This window comes from Centruroides vittatus, unplaced genomic scaffold (genome assembly GCF_030686945.1).
Source record: "Centruroides vittatus isolate TY-2023 unplaced genomic scaffold, ASM3068694v2 contig_453, whole genome shotgun sequence".
In the NCBI taxonomy this organism is placed as follows: domain Eukaryota; kingdom Metazoa; phylum Arthropoda; class Arachnida; order Scorpiones; family Buthidae; genus Centruroides; species Centruroides vittatus.
The window spans coordinates 1,307,693-1,328,207 of record NW_027122249.1 but is presented as its reverse complement, the minus strand read 5'-3'; the positions used below and the strand labels follow the sequence as shown (position 1 = coordinate 1,328,207).

At 31.6% G+C, this 20,515-nt stretch overlaps 1 protein-coding gene across 1 annotated transcript in view; it reads right to left on the bottom strand.

The window, feature by feature from the left end:
- Window positions 1-10,301: 10,301 nt before the first annotated feature.
- LOC136977330 (ATP-binding cassette sub-family C member 4-like) overlaps window positions 10,302-20,515 on the bottom strand; it is a 53,745-nt gene continuing 43,531 nt past the window's right edge. The window contains exons 24-25 of the mRNA XM_067272797.1: window positions 10,543-10,648; window positions 10,302-10,478 (exon numbers count right to left, since the gene is read on the bottom strand). Coding sequence (XP_067128898.1) covers window positions 10,302-10,478; window positions 10,543-10,648 — 283 coding nt within the window. The remainder of the gene's footprint in view (window positions 10,479-10,542; window positions 10,649-20,515) is intronic.

The following is a 20,515-nucleotide window of genomic DNA, read 5'->3' as shown; positions in this document are numbered from 1 at the left end:
TTTAATCTTTTGTTATGGGTATTATTTTCAGAGGGTGGATATCAACTGTGTTGTGACATCCTAACATTAATAATAACTTCACATAAATTTTTTTTTGAAAAATGAAATATTAATGTCCCGTGTTATGAATTATATTTAAATTATTCATGGCCCCCATATCCTAAAGCGGGGCCCCAAACCTAGATTATTGGCAAGCCTCCTTCCCCTCTTAAATAATTACTGAATGGCAAAAAATGACAAAAGATATCGTTCGGCTGTGAATTTCTGTAATTGTAAATGGAAAAATTCTGATAAAAGTTTTTAAAGCTTTCTTTATGACTAAGAAAAGTAGTTTTTATACTTTTATGATTGTTATAATAAGTTAATAATAGTAGTTTAGAATATTAATTAAACTATGTCAAGAATTATATATTCCAATTAAATTGAAATAATTATTACACAAGAAAATCCAAGCAAAGCAGTCAATACAAGCTAGCCATCTTCATACCGGGCCCCCATGAACCCGGGCACCCTGACTAGGGTCCAGTTAGTCACTACCATGTGGGGGTCATGAAATTATGTCATGTATATTGCTATCAAATAACTTCTTATCGCTTCAAATCCAACATGCACATTATACGCACGATGTGCTCTAGTGTTAAATATAAAGAATGTATTACAGTATTATTATTATTACTTGCTATGATAAAAATTTAACCCTGCGTGAGTCGCTAGGAATCGTTCTCTTACTTAGGTCGCATGGGTCTGTCAGACCTGTCATTTTTATTTTGAAATTAATAAATTTTTTCTATCCGGTAGAAGAACTACAATTTTTCCGTTAAATTCTACGCTTTGTTTTCTATCTAGTAGTATAAATTACTTCTGTATTGACAAAATTGTCTTTTCAATATTTATTTTTACGTAATTTGATGAAAAAAACACAAAATAATAAACATATCAAATTTCAACTCGCTGTAAGTTATCTGACGTTTCACCGATGATCATCGGGTTTGTTTGCAAATGGGGAAGAAAGATCACTCATTCGTGTGAAGTCAGTAGAAATTCAGTACTACTGCTAAAAATTTTTTTAATAGACCTCGCGTTACCCCCTAACGCGAGAGTCAATAAACATTAATTGTTTTATGGCTCTATTAAAAAATGCTTTTTTCTGGGTTTTAAATCGACTAATTGACAACTGTTTTATTTTGTTTTACTCATCAGAATGTCATCTTTAAGATTTAACAGATAGTTTTGTTAAATTTTTACACATGAATTGTATTTTTAATTTTTAATGTGATATAGTCGTGTGTTAGGCTTAACTCGATCACTTAATACAAAAATTGGCATCGGTCAAAATATTATTCAATCCATCAAAATTCTTTGTTGATAGTTTAGATATAAATGTTTTCTCTGCACGAAATGAATCAATCGAAAAAATAATGAGAGGACCATCAAAAATTCGGCAATTTATGACATGTTCTCGATTCTGTAATTTGTTTTTTTTTTTATAATATAAAATATTCACATAATAAAACTTTAAAAAGGCATCCATATCAATATCTGAATGTTATCAAAATGCAATGATCAAAAATTTTATAATTTTCACAATTTGTATTATCATAAGTTAGTTTTGAGTTTTTTGTCGCGCTTTGTGTATCGCGCGACAAAACAGTCGCTACGCGACCAAACGCAGCGATTTCATTCGTAATTACTTGTTATGTAGATCGGGCTAATTTTTTAGGTTTGTTTTGTTGTGCCGCGATGAAAAATGAATAAATAATAAAAGCAGATTATAATTAAAAGTTTTTTTTATCAGATTAATCTGGATTATTAGATTATAGAATAATTATAGCTATGCGATATGATTGTCGCGTAGTTGTAATTATTTTCCTTATATCTAATTCCTTAATGTTTACTCATCTGAACACTGTCGAACATTTAATTAGCAATTTATAGCTCATAACGCGATTAAAACAATTTATAGAAAAATTTTATAGAAATTTTTAGAAAATTTATAGAAATTTTAAAAGAATTTTTAGCGATTGTGTAAATTCGATTACCAAGATCATTTCCGAGGGGGCAGGATATTTCCCGGATTTTTATAGCTAGAATGTTTTCACAAGTTTCTGATTACTTAGTAAAAGTGAAAAAAAGCCAACTTGCATCGCCTAATATACGAGGAATAATCATAAATTAATTATAAAAGTGATAAATAAAAATTTTATCATAAGAATAAAAAAATAATTAAAATAATTAAAAAGTAATTAGACATTACTTTTAAAAACAATATTATAACAAAAAAAAACAAAAATATAAATATACAAATAAATAACGATATGATAGGATTTAATAAACACCGCGCGACAACTTAAACGCGATAAAGTTATTGCGACACTCGCTATCGGCAACGGCGACAAATTAAACGGTCTTTTTTTACCCCTATCATGAGTCGCATGGGTCTGACAGACCCAAAGTATTTTTTTTCTCAAAAATGAGCGTTGCTATTCAAAAAAGTTTAACAGCATGTTAATCGGGTTAGAACAGTGCTGTCCAACCCACGGCCCGCGGGCCACAATCCGGCCCGATGTGACTTCCCGTGCGGCCCGCCAACTTTGGTTGAATATTCAAAACTTTCGTTCAGTAAAATTTCCAGCAGTAAAAATTCTAAAATATCCACATAAATACTGCAAGTTTCTGGTAGACAAACATAATTTGTGTTCACATTCAAAATACAGTAGAGACTCGTAATATATATATTTTATTAATTTGAAAATATTTTTTTGTCTTGGCCCGCGAACTAAAATAAATTTACAAAACGGCCCAATCTTGATTTTGGTTGGACACCCCTGGGTTAGAAAGTTAGAAGAATATTAATTTTTTCAGATTTTTTGGAAAATATTCAATATTAAAAAATTTTAACTAAAGTTCGCGCCGGGTCTGTCAGACCCGTTCGATTCATAGGGTTAATAATAGAAATTAACGCCACTGCAGTATAACTATATAACTTATATGTATATTTGTGTAAGATAATGGCATTATAATTCAAAATATCTAGAAAATATTTTAATCTACACTATAATTATTTGCATTTAAAACAAAGTTTTTCATTAGAATTGTATAAATGAGGGAATGACAGAAACTTCTTTAGTAGTACAAAAATCATGACATATGATTCTATAATTATGCAACACCTTTTCCTCATAATATATAAATTATATAATATTACTTCAGTAAAGAAATGCTTATTTACTTCGAACATATAACATTATATAAATAATAAAATTATATATTTAATTATATTTGGTTAATATATTACAATAATCGTGAAACAAAATAATTCGAATAGACTGTATATTATACACTTGACAATAAAAAAAACAAATTTACATTCAAATTTATCTGATTTATGTCAAGAACCTCTAAATCACTTATAGGTAAATAAGTTTCACAATACGGTTTGCATAAGCAGTTCATTACTTTATTTGCTATTTCCTGAAGTAAATAACTTAAATGTCAAAATAATATAAATTCCGTATATGTATTTATAATGTAGGACATAATTACATTATGAAAAAATTATGTAAATTTTCAAAACATATAACATACTGAGCTATGGATTTAAGTCAAATAGAATTTACTAGTTATTTATATCTGAAAATTTTAAGTATCAATCAGTTTACATACCAAAAAAATACACGAGAGAAAACACCAGCTGAATCAAATGGGTTAGTTTGCTGTACCTTCTCCATTGTATATTAAGCATCATCTAATCTACATCTAAACTGATTTTTTCCTATATACTGTGTCTAGGGTATTACGTATGAAACTATACATCTACCAAATGATGAATGATTTTTGGACTGTTCATTTAAAGTACAAAGGTTTAGTGCTGTTTGAGTTCACATATTTGTGAAGTATATTCAAGATATAATAAGCAGTTTAATTCTCATTTAAAGTAAGAAAATAATCTGTTGTTAATATAATGAAAACTTGAAGTATATTTATATCTGAAATATTACAATTTATCTCTGTATATTGTATGAAAATTAACAAATAATTTACAGTTAATTATGTCTTATTTTTAAAATATTATCATCTAATTATATTGATTCAAAGTAAATATTTACGAACGAACGTAAACAAAATTTAATCTAACTTTGCTACAAATAAACTACAATTCACATTCAATTTTTACACATGTAAAAACCATTTAACTTATCTAAAAAAAGAATTATTTATTATATATTAATTTTCGACATCTGATTTAAATGGAGTAATATACAGGGTACATAGGAAAGTCCCTTTAACTGGAAAATTCTTGCGAACGGAGAAAGCTACTGCTATGCAAGTGAGGTAACGGTATAGTAAAGTAACCACGCCTGACCTAATGCAAACGACAGAAGCGCCCCTAGTGGCGAAATTTGGAAGATAGGCAGTGCAAATCGAAAACGAAAACAGATAGAGCAAACTTCCCAATTAGAAAGTTTTAGAGCATCAATTAAGTAGTACGAAACGACATGTAGTTTACACGGATAAGATAAATTGTCGCCTGTATACCCAAAAATGTCCGAAAGAGATGCACGCCATTTTGTGTGATGTTTGAAAGGAATAGCCATAGGTATGAAGAAATACGCACAATTTATTGCATAAAATACATACTTACATCAATACAGTTTGATAACATTACACAAAAAACAATGTAAAGGCAAACTGTCATACAGTGATAACAATTTAATGTCGAGTATGTTCAAAAACTTGTTATCACTGTGTGACAGTTTGCCTTTCCGTTGTTTTTTTTGTGTGATGTTATCAAACTGTATTGACATAAGTATGTATTTTATGCAATAAATTGTGCGTATTTCTTCATACCTATGGCCAGTGGTGATATTCAGCGGGTTCGCACAGGTTCGCCCGAACCCGTTGGTAAAATTTTCAGTTTCCCGAACCTTGTTAAACACACGGAACATTTCTCTGTGGTTTTTTTTGTTTTTTTAAATATATTAAAATATACGTATTATACTCTGTAATACTACTAAACTAGAGCCTTATACCCCGTTCGCACCGAGCATTTCAATCTAGATTGTGAGCAAGGTCGGGGACTATCGCAGGGACTATGTCTTGGTGCGATCTCTCTCGACCGTTTCAATCTCGACCGAAACGAGGTTTAATCGCGATCGATTCAAGAGAGTTCTAGAAAGTAGATCCAGTCATAAGAGAGATTCCACAATCTCACGCGCGCGAGATAATACAAGATGGCTGTGGAACACGTGTCAGGCTATGGACAGCAAAATAAAAAGGATATTGTATTTCGAGAGATGATGACATCTGTCTATTATCAGCAGTGCCGTTTGGGGTAAAAAATTTCTCTGCCTAAAAAAAAAAAAAAAAAACGTCGACAGCACTAATACACTATTGTTACCTGGTCTTCGCCCAGGGCCCCTTACGTTCCAAATACGCCACTGATTATTAGATATATAGCAAGAAAAGGTATTGTATTTATTTCTAGCCAAAACTTCCATTTCGTTTGTCGGTGATTGTCAGAGAAAAATTTTCTGCTAGCGAACCCTTTGTTAACTATTTCGAATATCACCACTGCCTATGGCTATTCCTTTAAAACGTCACACAAAATGGCGTGCATCGCTTTCGGACATTTTTGGGTATACAAGCGACAATTTATCTTATCCGTGTAAACTACATGTCGTTTCGTACTACTTAATTGATGCTCTAAAACTTTCTAGTTGGGAAGTTTGCTCTATCTGTTTTCGTTTTCGATTTGCACTGCCTATCTTCCAAATTTCGTTACTAGGGGCGCTGCTGTCGTTTGCATTAGGTCGGGCGTGGTCACTTTATTATACCGTTACTTCATTTGCATAGCAGTAGCTCTCTTCGTTTGCAAGAATTTTCCGGTTAAAGGGACTTTCCTATGCACCCTGTATATACAATAAAATGTATTCTTGTTAAATTTCAATTTTACCTAACTTCTTGATGACCACCTCTTTTTGATATAGATTTAATTAAACGTAAAAATTTCTTTAAACTTGAAAAATAAATAAATAAATAAATTCAAAAAGTTAGAAGTTAAAGCTTCGAAGTTTATTGTCCTTTGCCTGGTCTCGGCACGAAACTTGTCATGGATATAAAGAAGGGTGTGTACTAGCTGATTGCTAGTTTCTTTTAACACATGAAATAATTAATTATAATATATTTATGAATTTTCATACAATTCATCGCTTTAAATGTAGTGTAATATTTTATACGCAAGGTTTCTATTATATCAGTGACGAATCTTTCTCTTAATGTCACAATTAAACTGTTTATTATTTCAAGGTTTTATGAACATAAAAAACTAGATAAACCTTTACACTTTAAGATGCTATTTGAATTAAAATATAAAATATATTTTTTACTTAGTTCACCTGATTTAGTTCAGGTGAACTAACTAAAAAATATTATTTCTGATCTGTAAGACTAAATATCTGCATCCATAATTTTCCAATATAATAAGTCCTGTTAATTGATAAATGTACTAGTATACAAAGATAAATTTAAGTTATGTTAAAGGACACAAAGGCATAATAATTGAACATACAAATTATTTTTAATTGGGCTGGAGACTAAAGAAAACAATAATTTAAAAAAAAATGTTTAATAAAATCGTAGATAATACATATGTATAACAAATTATATTATTAAAATCGTAAACCGAAGTTATTTTGAGGTAGAAGGCTTCATAAAATCTAACAAATTCGTCTGACGGCTCAAAGATTTTTTTTCTCCCGCAAAATTTCCTCGTAGCATGCTAATAATTTTTTTATTTCTCGTTCTGTAGAAGAAATGCGCCCTTCGTTGGAGTCTATATTTTCTAAAATTTGTAACCACTTTTCAATTGAACTGAGGTCTTCTGTCAAGTTTTCACAGCTTCGAGAATTTTTTCTTTACCTTTTATAATTGTTCTGACCGTCGATTCCGGTAGATCAAACTTCTTTGCCAATTCACAAATTTTCATTTTTGTATCGAAGTCTTTAATAATGTTATCTTTACATTCCAAAGATAAAATTTTTCTTTTCTTGTTTGATGTAGAAGAATCAGTTTTGCTTCGTTTGGATGACATAGTACAGTCTGTCAAGTCTCCGTAGATATAACAAACACAGAAATAAATAACACAAAATAAATTGTAGCTGTGCGTCGATTCCGCGCGACATGTCCGAACATGTAAGCTGAACAATAGTGTGGGAGAAGTGAGTAATCAAGAGTTGCGAGGCGCTCAAATAAAAGACGAGATTTGAAAATCGCGTAACTCCGGGTTCGCGTAAGTCGGGGTAGCGTAAGTCGAGGTATTACTGTAATTATGTAGAAATTATAGGAAAAATTTAGAAGAAAAGAAAAACGTTAGAAAAAAAATTATATTTAATGAAAAGATATTTTTACATTATCATTCAACGTATTGCTTCAAATAAAGAAGGGCCAACCAGTGGCCAAGCGGTCTTCATACCCTGAACACTGGGAGTTCGGTTTGTGGGTGCGTGCGCCTCGCTCGAACCGGCTGGCCACGTGGAGTTTTCCGGGTTTTCTCCACGTCTGTAACGCCTAAATAGGGGCCAGTTTTTCTTAAAAGATCTTCCGGAAAGTATCCCCCTAGGCAGATCGCCCAAGTGTATAGTTGCCATAACTAAACAAACAAATAAAGAAGGGTAAAAACAACTGAAATGTACATATCGGAATTTAAATTTGCTAAAATATAAAGAGAAAAAAACAAAGTCAAGATTCCCAAAAATTCCCGTGTGATCCAAAATAATAGGCAAAAATACGTAGCTATAAAAATAAAATACTAAAAAAAAGTATACAATGTTTCCATCATCAATCATTATAGCAAAAAGAAATTAATATAATTCCCATAAGCCTTTTGTTTTTTTAGAAATAATCCTGTTGTTTTTAATCTTCTTCGTCTTTATCTTTCCCTTTTCCCATGTTTATATGGGATCGTTGTTTCCTTCTCTAATATGTTTTCTTCATTTTTTCCTATCAAGGGCGTCTTCTCTCTTAAGTCTTCCTCCAACTTATCTTTTCAACTCAGCCTTGGTCTTCCCCTCTTCCTTCCTTTCACTACCAGTTTTCCGACCCTCTTTCCAACATAATCTTCACTACTTTTTTCTACATGGCCAAACCACTCAACTTGCATTCTTGCATTTTCCTGCTCAAGGAACCCACCTTAACAGAACCTCTAATAAACTTGTTCCTTCCTATATCTTTCCTTGAGTCTCCACACATCTATCTCGACATTCTCCTCTCTGCCACCTCCAACTTTCTTGGACTCTTGTGATTGCCTATGTCTTAGCCCCATACAATATTGCAGGTCTAACAACCGATATGTACAATTTACCTTTCAGTTTTCAGCTAACTTTCTTGTCACATAACACACCGCTCAATTTCCTTCGGTTCAACCATCCGCATTCAATTCTATGTTGCACTTCCGAGTTCAATCCTCCCCCCATGTCGACAAAGGCCCCTGGATACTTAAAATTCGGAACCAAGGAAGCGGCGCATTTTTGATTTCAATTTTTTACTTGTCCCTACCATTCAGTCATATAAGCTGTTTTAGTGATGCTAATCCTCATGCTCCTTTCTTCCAAAACATTCCTCCACTTTTCCAGTTTCTTCTCAGCTTTGGTTTGGAAAGGTTCACACAGCACAATATCATCCGCAAATATTATACTCCACAGAGCAGCATACCTCACGTCACAAACGAACATGTTCATTATCAGGTCAAACAGATAAGGGCTAAGGGCCGATTTCTGACGTAAACCAACATTAACGGAGAACCCTTTTGTAGTGCCCAACTCCAGGAAATGTACAGGGGAGCAAAGACTCAACTTAAGAGTAGAGTTAATCTTTCTTAAGTTGAGTGTTTGTTCCCCTGTACATTTCCTTGACAAACCTAACATATTTTTCTGGAACATTCTTTTCCCTCAAACATCTCTATATCTCTTGCCTTGGATATGGCGTACGATAGGGTATCATACGTCTATTCCAGATCTACGAACACCATGTGCAAATCTTCCTGCATTTTTCTATACCTTTCCAACAGCTGTTTTAGAGCAAAGATAGCATCAGCCCCTTCCCAGCAAATTAAAATTTCGTAACAGACACTAAAAATATATCTTCACTTACAGATTATTTTTAGTATCTATTACGAAATTTTTAATTTTATTAAATTATAATTTCGCCAGCCCTTTTTACAAAAGAAATATATTTTAGGAACGTATTGAATGAGGAAAACTCCAGATCCCCAGAACTGTCTTTTAAAACTTTATCAACTACGATACCAACTCCATTTCTTCTTCCTCATTGGCTCCACTCACAAACTTGTACCCTTCACCAATATTCAAACCACACCATAACTTATAACTTGAATATTGGTTTGAATATTGAAAGATTGTGAATATGGTAAATCTTGTTGTTGTTAATGTTTGAATTAATATATTATTTAAGGTATTATAAATAAAAGTGTCTTCGTAAAGCTGGCTTTACTAACCAATTTAACACAAACAAGCGGCCATAAACGGTGTTCAAGTTATAACAAAGTTTTACGAATAACACTATGTATCCATAGTGTATTTTGTCTGGTATTTTTCCTCTCATATAACAATTTCTTCCAATTAGAAAAATAAAATAATTTTGTAATAGCTTTTACATGATATATCCTGTTTTATTTTGTAAATATTGTAATGCTTCATAAATTATTACTTATATACCGGTAATTTGAAAAACACGAGTTTCATCTTTATTTCGGACTGTCATTTTGCTCACAAGAAAAAACAAAAAACAACCAATTACTTACCTGCTTTGAGTAACACGTCAATTGAATTGTATTTGAAAAATAATAATGATACATAGGCAAAAATATTCACAACAACTTTATTTTATTACTTATTACCATAAAGAATACTTTCACTACAATACATATTTACTATTGGAATTATATTCGAGAGTAAAATGTATCTGATGAAATTTATAAAAGTAAATTCTTCAATTTATACAAATAATATCATTTATTCTTACTTATTTCAAGTTTGTTTCATAACAGGAAATAAACAATTCTATATATTTCTAACTATATCGGACAAAAAATGTCGTGATTACATTTAAGTCTTCTACATATATAAATTTAACAGTAGTAATCAGAAATACTAACTAATATGTATATTTTAACGATTCTAACTGCTAAGTGACATGCGTAAATAGCACTTATAAGAAAAGATTAAATAAAAAGTATAACAAGAAATCTATAAAACGTTGATACGAATTGATTACTATACACTGTCTTATAATTTCGTTCTTTCGATTATTTCTTTAAGATAATATTTATTTTTGGCAATTCTAACCAGCTCATTCATTGAAGTTACTCCTGTATTCTTTACCAAATTATAAAAAAAGCCATTTACATTCTTCAGTAATGCATACGGTGAGTCAAACTCTCGTAGTTTTCCTCTATGCAGAACCTAAAAGTTTCGCATGTTTAATTAAAAATTCATTTATTCTATAAAATAAAAATGAGGATCTTACCAGAATTTTATCCGAATCGATAATCGTATGTAATCTGTGGGCTATTGTTAACACTGTACATGATTGGAATTTCTCTCGAATTATTTTTTGTATGCAAGAATCAGTGCTGGATATAAAATAAAGAAAATATATGTCATGATTCTGAATATAAGTAAAACTATATATTACAAAAGAGGAATAAAAATAGTAAACATTACTTCAAAAATCTAGGACATTGTCGACTATGTCGTATCGCCATAGAATTGAGACGGAGCAGGTAAGAAATAAGCGATTCCTGCCTCTGTTAGGCGTAGAAGAAGCTATTTTTATACCTAACGGACGCGGACAGGTGAATTTTCCACTTTCCGCCACAAAAGACGCTATTTTTGTACCCTATTTTTGTACACAGACACGGGAGACGCAATCCATGCACTGACCGGGTACGGAGAGACGATCCAAGAACAAAGAAATCGCCATCGATTGCTTTGTTCCTGTCTTTTGTTCGTTTTTCACTCCTATTTTTCGCTAAGCCTACGTAATGCTGTTTTTATTTTTGAACTCTAGGCCTATGTTTTGTTTGGCGCGCTCAGTCTCATCAGAGAGCACGAACACTGTCAGTTTAATACAGGGTTCCCAAAGTTTTTCGTGTGTTGATCTCTTTTAAGAAAATTTTTTTCCATAGACTTTCAATATTACATTATATACCGTATAATATATATGCCATAGCCTCTTACATAATTTCTACAAGACATCGTGCTACATTTATTTAAATCAATGTATAAAATTTTAAATATTTTAAAATAATTCTTTTATATTTGCAAAGTTTTAGATACCCCCTCAAACTGTCATTGACTTCTAACGGGTCAATATGGACGCTGTTGAAAAACCCTGCGTTAATAGGCATACCAGTGTATATCTAAAACAAAGTCGTGGACTTCTATTTCTTACATTTAAATGGACCCTCATTACATTTATGGTTTTCTCAGAGCAATTAATTAGAAATGGCAAAGTTTTATCAAAATCGGCTCATTAAATTTTGAGAACAAACTCGATTCTTTTAGCCCCACAGCAAACGTGCTAGCGACCGAGTAACATCGCATGACACAAAGTTGAGCGTGCGATATTAATTTACCACTTTAATTGGGGCCAACGTTACATAAACTTTTTCCGGAATGTATCCTCCTTGGCAGATCGCTCAATAAACCAAACGGTTAATGTTACCCTAGGTCACAAAATGGCGGCGGCTGGATTTTTTCCCTACGTTGGAGACAGCGACGGGGAAAAAATTTTTCCCTCGATTCAAGATGGCCACATGACCGGCCGCCATCTTGAATAGCTCGACAGTATACGCGGATTTTATCCGAAATATAACAAATTAAAAAAAGCGAAAAATTAATTTTTTACTCACTTTCCGATGAACGTTGGCTACTTCTTCATTTGTTTCTTTCCTGTCCGATCCAAGTTTTTCCCGGTTTCGCTTACCTCCAGATTTCCTTTCGGTGCATTTCTTTTCTTCCCTGTTCTTTTTCCTTCGGCCGCTGTTTTATTTGTCGATTGGCGTTTTCCTTCTTTTGATGTGGAAGCACTTTCCTGCTTTTTGGCATCTTTCCCTTCTTCTTGTTTCTTGTTTCCTTTCTGCTTCGTAATCGCCGCGGGCGCCGAAGGAACGGTTTCGGGCTCGCGCCAAATCGGCACTTTTCCACTGCCAGGATAGATGTTGCGTAAGTGTTGAGCAAAAATTTGAAATCTCTCGCCTGGTTTCCTGGAGGGCCAATTCAAGAATTTCTTATACATAAACAAGTACATGTACGAGTCAGATAGATCACTAGTATAGTGTTTTGGCAGGTGTTTCTTGTTTTTTAAATAGCCCCAGAGGCGTTTGATATTCTGAGTATGATCTCCTGTTTTGGGATCGACGAAATTTTTCGAATGATTTACTGTCCTATGTTCGACTGCTACCCCTTCGATGTCGTCAATATGCATGTATCCTTTCCATTCGTCCGTTATTATAGTGCTGCCTGAATTTACGTATTTATACACGAACCAATTCAAAGTATTTTCTGATCTGTCGTTAACCTGACATACGAAGCAATTCTTGTCTTCCCGGCTGATTCCGCCAACCACCCATTTCTTGCTCTTTAATATACGCCCTCTCTCGTACTTTTTCTTACATATGACAGTCTCGTCAATCTCCGCTGTTTTATTTGGCCCTCCGATTTTAAATGATGACATATTACTCATAGCAATAAGCATTACCAACCTTATGTGATTGGACCAATCGACACCCGCCTTTCTAGATATGCCTGCCGCAATCGCAGAGGTCGTCGCAGTACATTCCAGACAAAGATAGTTCCATATAAACGACAGAATGCTACCCCAGGAAATGCGACCAAATTTACTTTTAAATGTACCTTCGAAGGCTGAAGTCATTGTACGGCACTTCGTGCATCGCAGGAAACAGCTTTCTCTATTACTCCGGTAGTATAATTTGCATAGGGAATCACAATAAATGCAAATGGCCTCGGTCGGCTGTATTCCTAATTTCGCAGCAAATTTAAATGCGCTATCGATAAGAGGAGGTACACCTAACTCCAAAAATTCGCCTTCCATCAACTTGTAAAAATCACGGCAAGTGCATTTCGACCAAAATTCGTCGTTGGAAAGCAAATCGACTAAATCACTCATTTCCGAACAATTTGTAATAAACTAAAAGAGGGGAGGTTGGGATGTAGGTAAAAAAAAAACAAAGCCTTTCCTTAATTTCTAATTAGAGGTTTTTCTAACGCTTAGCGAAATATTACAATAAAAGAAATAGGAATACTTACAAATACAGGAAGTAATAATAACAAATATTAAGCGCTAATAGTTATTTCGAAACCGATAAATCGTTATCAAAAGAAATACGACTGTTCATCCGAACTGTAACACAGCAGCAGGCGTTTCCAACTGGTAGGCTATTTGCATAAAATTGAATCGAAATGAACAGAATTCACGTCACAGATCAAGTATTTGCATATTCGTTCGTATAACCACTACGAATTACCCGCCGATATTACTCTCGCACGACGTCACGAAAAAGCTCCCTCTACCGTCCCAAATTTACACACACGAAAGTCGCTGTTTCGAGGTTACAGGACACTCGCCAACGTCGAACTCAGGTATGAAACCGAACAGGGAAAAATTCTCCAAGGCGTCGACGTCACGACTCTAGGGAAAAAATTTTTCCCCACCGCGGTCGCCAGGATGGGGAAAAATCCAGCCGCCGCCATTTTGTGACCTAGGGTAACATTAACCTCTTTACAGTGGAACAGTCGGACTCGGCTCTACCAGATAGTTGTGGAGATAAACCGTGGGAATTTTTTTAAGAATTTTTCCACGCGTTTTTCTCGTTTCCGTTTAGGAAAAAAATTTTTAAACAGTTACGTCTTGTAAAGAAAACATCGTTCTTTATTGTCACATAATTTTTTTATATATGAATTTTTTTCGCGGTAATTTTTTGCTAAAATTTTTTTTTCAAATTTATATTAAATTCTTTTTTGATTTTCCATCCGATACGATTTTTTCAAAACTTTTGAATTTATTTTCAATTTTATAAAATTTTTTAAAGTTTTAGGCATTTAAGTAATGATGATTTTTTCCAACCTGCGAATCAAATTCAAGAAAATGTAATTGACAGTTAACGAATTTCATCCACAACAATAAAAGACGTAAAGGTTGTTATGACTACAACTGGCGGCCATTCCCCCCAGACTGAAATGTGGGTGAAGGTCGTCTCGTGTTCTACTTTCTGTAGAAGTGACGTAATCATTGTAAATAAAAGAAAATTTCAGTATATCGTTTATTTAAAATTTTAAAATTCCTTGTTCAAATTTACGCCGAAATATTAAAGCGAATTAAAATATTAGCATATTGTAAATAAACTTACTTGACATATAATAAATTTAAATAAATTAATCTTTAAGAAACAACAAAACAATAAAAAAATGTAGAAATATTTTTATATTCATCTTCACATTTATAACATATGTTATCGTCATTGACCGATATTTAATTTTAAAAACAATTTTCACAATTGGCATGCATCAGAAAAAGAAAGCATAACTTCCCTAAAACACACTTCATTGAGAAGGTCCGCTTCACTCTGAAAAAGCCGACAGTTTTATGTCAGAAATCCAATGTGTGACCTACTTTCTCTAACGTAGTGAAACAAAGTAAGTTGCAGTACAACAATACACATAAACATAAATAAATTAGTAGCCCAATAATACATACTTTCATGTAAATCCATATGTTATATCCAAAAGTCAGTTTTCCCAAATTGTTGAAAAATAAATTATTTTCAACTTTTCTTTTTGTAAAGTAGCATATTCTGAAAAACAAGTTCTATATTCAGAGTAAAATTTCCACCTTTTATCCGTTAAAAACAACGCAAAATGTACGAATCCATGTAATAAAAAATTATCGCAGTGAACTTCGAAAAAACCAGAAACACAGATACATCAGACTGCACTGTACAAAATTTTCCCACGAACTGATTCATATTTTAATGCACCTGTGAATAATTTCATCACATGACAAAAAGTTTTTGAATAAAAGCTAAAAGTTTTTAAAAATTCTTTCATAAAATCCGATGAATTTAATTAATACACAATAACTAAATCTGTTTAATAAAGATTAATAATTTTCCATTATAATTATGCAAATTAGATATAAAAAAGATCATCGCGCAAATTCTCCCGCGAACCATGGATGACTCTTACGTCATCTGGATTGAAGTTTCCTGCAAAATACTGAAAATTTTTATATAATTATTTTACTAATCCAGCCAAATTTAAATAATATAAAATGTCTAGATCTGTTTAATAAAAATTAGTAATGTACTATCATTAATATGCAAATTAGATATGACAAAGATCACTGTGGGAAAATTCCCGCCAAGATAAAAATAGCTTTCGGTCACGTGATCACCAAGAAATACGAAGAAATATGCCTTAAATTTAATGTTTGTGTACAAATTAATACATTTTAACTAACGTCATCGTTTAAAATTTAATGTTTCTGTAAAAATTAGTAAATTGTAACAAATTTCATCAAAGACGACAGAATAATTTTCAGTTTATAAAAACTCTACAATAAATGATTATTTCTTCGAAAGACGTCGATATGCACAAATAAATAATAAATATACAATAATGCTTTTATCCATTTTAAGTGGATATTGTAAAAATTAAGCTATTTAATTTGTTTGGCTTTTATAATTTAGTTTCCGAATATTTTACTGTGAAATTCCATTTAGTAAACAGAAACAAAGACAAGCTATTAGTTATAAACAGGAGAATAGAATAATTTTTACATAAATTGAGTGAAAATACAGAAAAAAACGAATTATATCAAAGATGGGGACAAACAAGCTTACATCCCCAGAACAGAGCTTATAATTCGTTGTTATTTTCAGCCTGTTTCTACTTCGACTGTTTTTTGTTGGTAAAAAGTTAATGTTTTAAGATGTTCTTAGTGAAGAAACATAAAAGTATCGAAATATAATATTCACACACACAAAAATATTCATGTATGTCGACATTAGAAATTTGAAATCAATTATAGAATGTCCTGGATAGAGATATCGTGTGATTGTCTGTTTCTTCTGTCTTATTTTGTTTTTCTACGTGAAAATAAGATATCTTTTATAACTATTGATAATATAAACATTTTGTTTCTTTATATATTACTTCAATTACAGCTGCAAACTTTAACACATGGAGCATGTGAGAAAGTATTATTGTATAGATTATTATATTTTTATGAATACAACTGAGACTCGTGACAATATACATTAATTTACTTTAAGTGTCAATATTTTATTTACAATCATTTTAAACGTTATTATTACATCAAATTATGAAATGGAATGTTCCAAGTATAGGAGTAAGAGGGAGGGGAAAGAAGCCATGCGTGGGGAAAAAATGAGTTTTTATCTAAATTATAATAAAATTTACTTATATTTACGATAAATATCGATAATTTTCTTTTGGAGAAATGTATCTTGATAAAATTAATTATCTATATGAATGAAACTTTCAATAATACATTAGTTACAATGACTGACGTTCCTTTCTTACCCTTTCTGTAGTATGTCTTTTTATTAAACATAGTTTTCTAGATTATAGCATAATAATGTGTAAAAAAAAAAAATTCTGTTAATTTGTAAACGCAGATACTATCACATAACAAGCATACTGTATCCTCTGTATATTTAAAGTCAGTTATTCGCGATTGAATTTTTCTAGATAAGCCTGTTTAATCCGTAATTTATTTGACAGAAAGAAATTGTTTATGGCCGTATTTCATTTATATAATGTTTTTTTCGTGATATTATTTCTAATATCGGAAAAAAATATACATTTCTAATATGGACATACATCAATATTTTTAATTCTGAATATTATATTTCGATACTTTTATCTTTCTTCACTAACAACAAAGTACTTTTATTTTAAAAAAATAAGTTTTTACCAACAAAAAACAGTCAAAGTAGGAACAGGCTGGAATTGACAACAAATTATAAGCTCTGTTCTAGAGATGTAAGCTTGTTTGTCCCCATCTTTGATATAATTCGTTTTTTTTCTGTATTTTCACTCAATTTACGTAAAAATTATTCTATTGTCCTGTTTATAACTAATAGCTTGTCTTTGTTTCTGTTTACTAAATGGAATTTCACAGTAAAATTTTTGGAAACTAAATTATAAAAGACAAACAAATTAAATAGCTTAATTTTTACAATATCCACTTAAAATGGATAAAAGCATTATTACATATTTATTATTTATTCGTGCATATCGACGTCTTTCGAAGAAATAATCATTTATTGTAGAGTTTTTATAAGCTGAAAATTATTCTGTTGTCTTTGATGAAATTTGTTACAATTTACAAATTTTTACAGAAACATTAAATTTTAAACGATGACATTAGTTAAAATGTATTAATTTGTACACAAACATTAAATTTAAGGCATATTTCTTCGTATTTCTTGGTGATCACGTGACCGAAAGCTATTTTTATCTTGGCGGGAATTTTTCCACAGTGATCTTTGTCATATCTAATTTGCATATTAGTGATAGTACATTACTAATCTTTATTAAACAGATCTAGACATTTTATATTATTTAAATTTGACTGGATTAGTAAAAGAATTATATAAAAATTTTCAGTATTTTGCAGGAAACTTCAATCCAGATGACGTAAGAGTCATCCATGGTTCGCGGGAGAATTTGCGCGATGATCTTTTTTATATCTAATTTGCATAATTATAATGGAAAATTATTAACCTTTATTAAACAGATTTAGTTATTGTGTATTAATTAAATTCATCGGTTTTTGTGAAAGAATTCTTTAAAACTTTTAGCGTTTATTTAGAAACTTTTTGTCACCTGATGACATTGGACAAGAGCATTTTCGTTTTGTTTATTGTATACGACAGTTCGCGCCAGATTTCGTAAAGTGCGGTTTAATAATTCTGTGTTTCTCGTTTTTTCGAAGTTCACTGCGATAATTTTTTATTACGTGGATTCATACATTTTGCGTTGATTGCAATGGATATTTTAAGGCATAAAGTTTACTGTGAATTAGTTCTAAATTCAGAAAGAAAAGTTGAAAATAATTTATTTTTCGACAATTAGAGAGAACTGATCTTTGTTTGGATATAAATGAAGGCATGTATTATAGGTGTACTAATTTATTTGTGCATATATCTAGTTCTAATTTCGAAACATTTATGGTTTTTAGTGTTTATAAGCGTGTTATTTAGACATGTCTACCAATTTAGTGCTAAAACGTAGAACTACGTCAAAGAAGAATACAAACTTTAATTAGCAAGTAGTATCTTTATTAGAAAACTTATTTGTTGGTAGATTTTTTTACATTTAAAGTGTAATTAGATGAAACTAAATGGATGTGAACATAGAAAGTTGAATATGGCAAGAGTAATAGATAAAACTATTATTACATATTACTCGATCAGAAAAATTTATACTTGAAGAATTTTGTTTTGATAATTATTGCCTAGGGTTTATGTCGAAAATATTTTTCAGTTATATTTGTAATTACAGTTAATTCGAATAGTAATGGCGCTTAAATATTTATAGAATTAATTGAAGTTTTCGAATTTTGTTTTGAGGAAACTGAGGAAGGCAAGAGTATCTACAGTTGTATAATGAACTGAATTTAAGTAAATTAGGTGACTTTGTATGTTTCGATGTAGTTTTTTATAATATTACGATATACGAACTTTCGATTTTGTAAATTGTATTATACTAAAAAATAAAGTTTTTCGTTATTCTCCTACTTAATGATGTATTTATAATGTTTCTGAACTAAATAATACTTATTAAATTGAAATCCGAGCATTACAAATTACTATGAATATTAGAGAAGACCGTTTTACTATAAACTACTACGTTTTACTACAGCTCACTCCAATGTTGATTCTACGAAAAGTAGGTCAGACAAGGACCGTTAGACTAATGACGTAGGCTGTTTACTTTTTCCGGTCGCATCGGTGCACTCCCGATAGCGTCATTTACAGAAGTCACACCTACTTTTTTCTGACGCGAGCCAATTAGGAATATTAATTTTTTTAACCAATCAGATGACGGCGGGAGATTTAAATTCGATTTATGTCGATAGATGGCCGTCTAAAATTTCATATTTATTTTAATTTTCTCTCTTTTATTGTAATTTCTCGAGAACTAAAGGATATTCCAAAACAAAGTTGGAGAACCCAACTACTCGTGAAAATTCTACGACTTCACGAAATGGTCCAGGTATTTTATAAGAATTTTTTAACCAACCAAACTAATTCCAACGAGTGATTATTTATTGTGACATCGTCATTACACTGGGCTGCAACTTTTCGTCATATTGTTTTCAGTTCTTTTAGTGGTGGTCTTGCCCGTGTACAACATACTTTTCCTGTTAGCAATAAAGTCGTGTCGGTCATATATCAAACTTCGTTTAGATAAGGGGTAAAAGTGGAAATTTATAGATCTGCAATTTGAAAAAATTGTAATTAATTATATTTACAATTTTTCCATAAACGCAATATTAATGAAAACACACTTCCCACATGATTTATACAATCTGTTGCCAAAATTTTAAAAAATTTATCATCACATAAAAGCATTTATTCTCGCATTGTTTCTAAAGGATTATTTTTATTTCAACAAGACTTACCCGAAGCCGAACACGTTCAGGGCCATCACAACCCATCCAACACGGATCAGTTTTCAAATAGTAATTAGTAGACCGGTATTAATGAGTAATCGTTGACCATCCTCTTTTCCGGGAGAAGGTCAACAACTTCTTTTGGTCAAATTAACTTTGACTCCTTTCTACAACAGCTCTTTCTTTCTATCGGACTAGTGATATGGTGGCATTCGAATAGAAAAATTACATAATATAAGGTTACCGGCCGCACAAAATATGATTTAAGTGGTTTTTGAGGGTGAAGTTTTTAATTAATATATGGTCTGTTTTTCCAAAATTTCATTGATTAGCAGATTACCGTTTGATATTCGGCTGCAAATGGTAGGGTTTCTAGAGTTAGATTTTTCAGATATCATAATATTTTTTAATGTTAAGGTATATTTTCAATTTCTGTCTACTTGACCATCGACTTTGTACCATTTCCTACCATCTGAGTATCGCGATAAACGTGATAGTCCGTAAAGAAATTATAAACTCAAGTGAAAATTTTCTGTGTTTTAATTTCTTTTCATTCACAGTCAATTGTTGCTATATGAGATGATTTTAATTAGTCTTAAGAATATATAATGAAATAAACAAGTCTTTGTATTGTATCATTTTAATAAACAATCAAAAATTTGAATTGTTATAATTTTTTGTTGTAAACAATTTATAAACTCAAGGGTGATTTAGTAAGTTTTTAATACTTTGTGGACCCTCCCTTGTTTTCAATTACCTCCACAGCTCGTTTAGG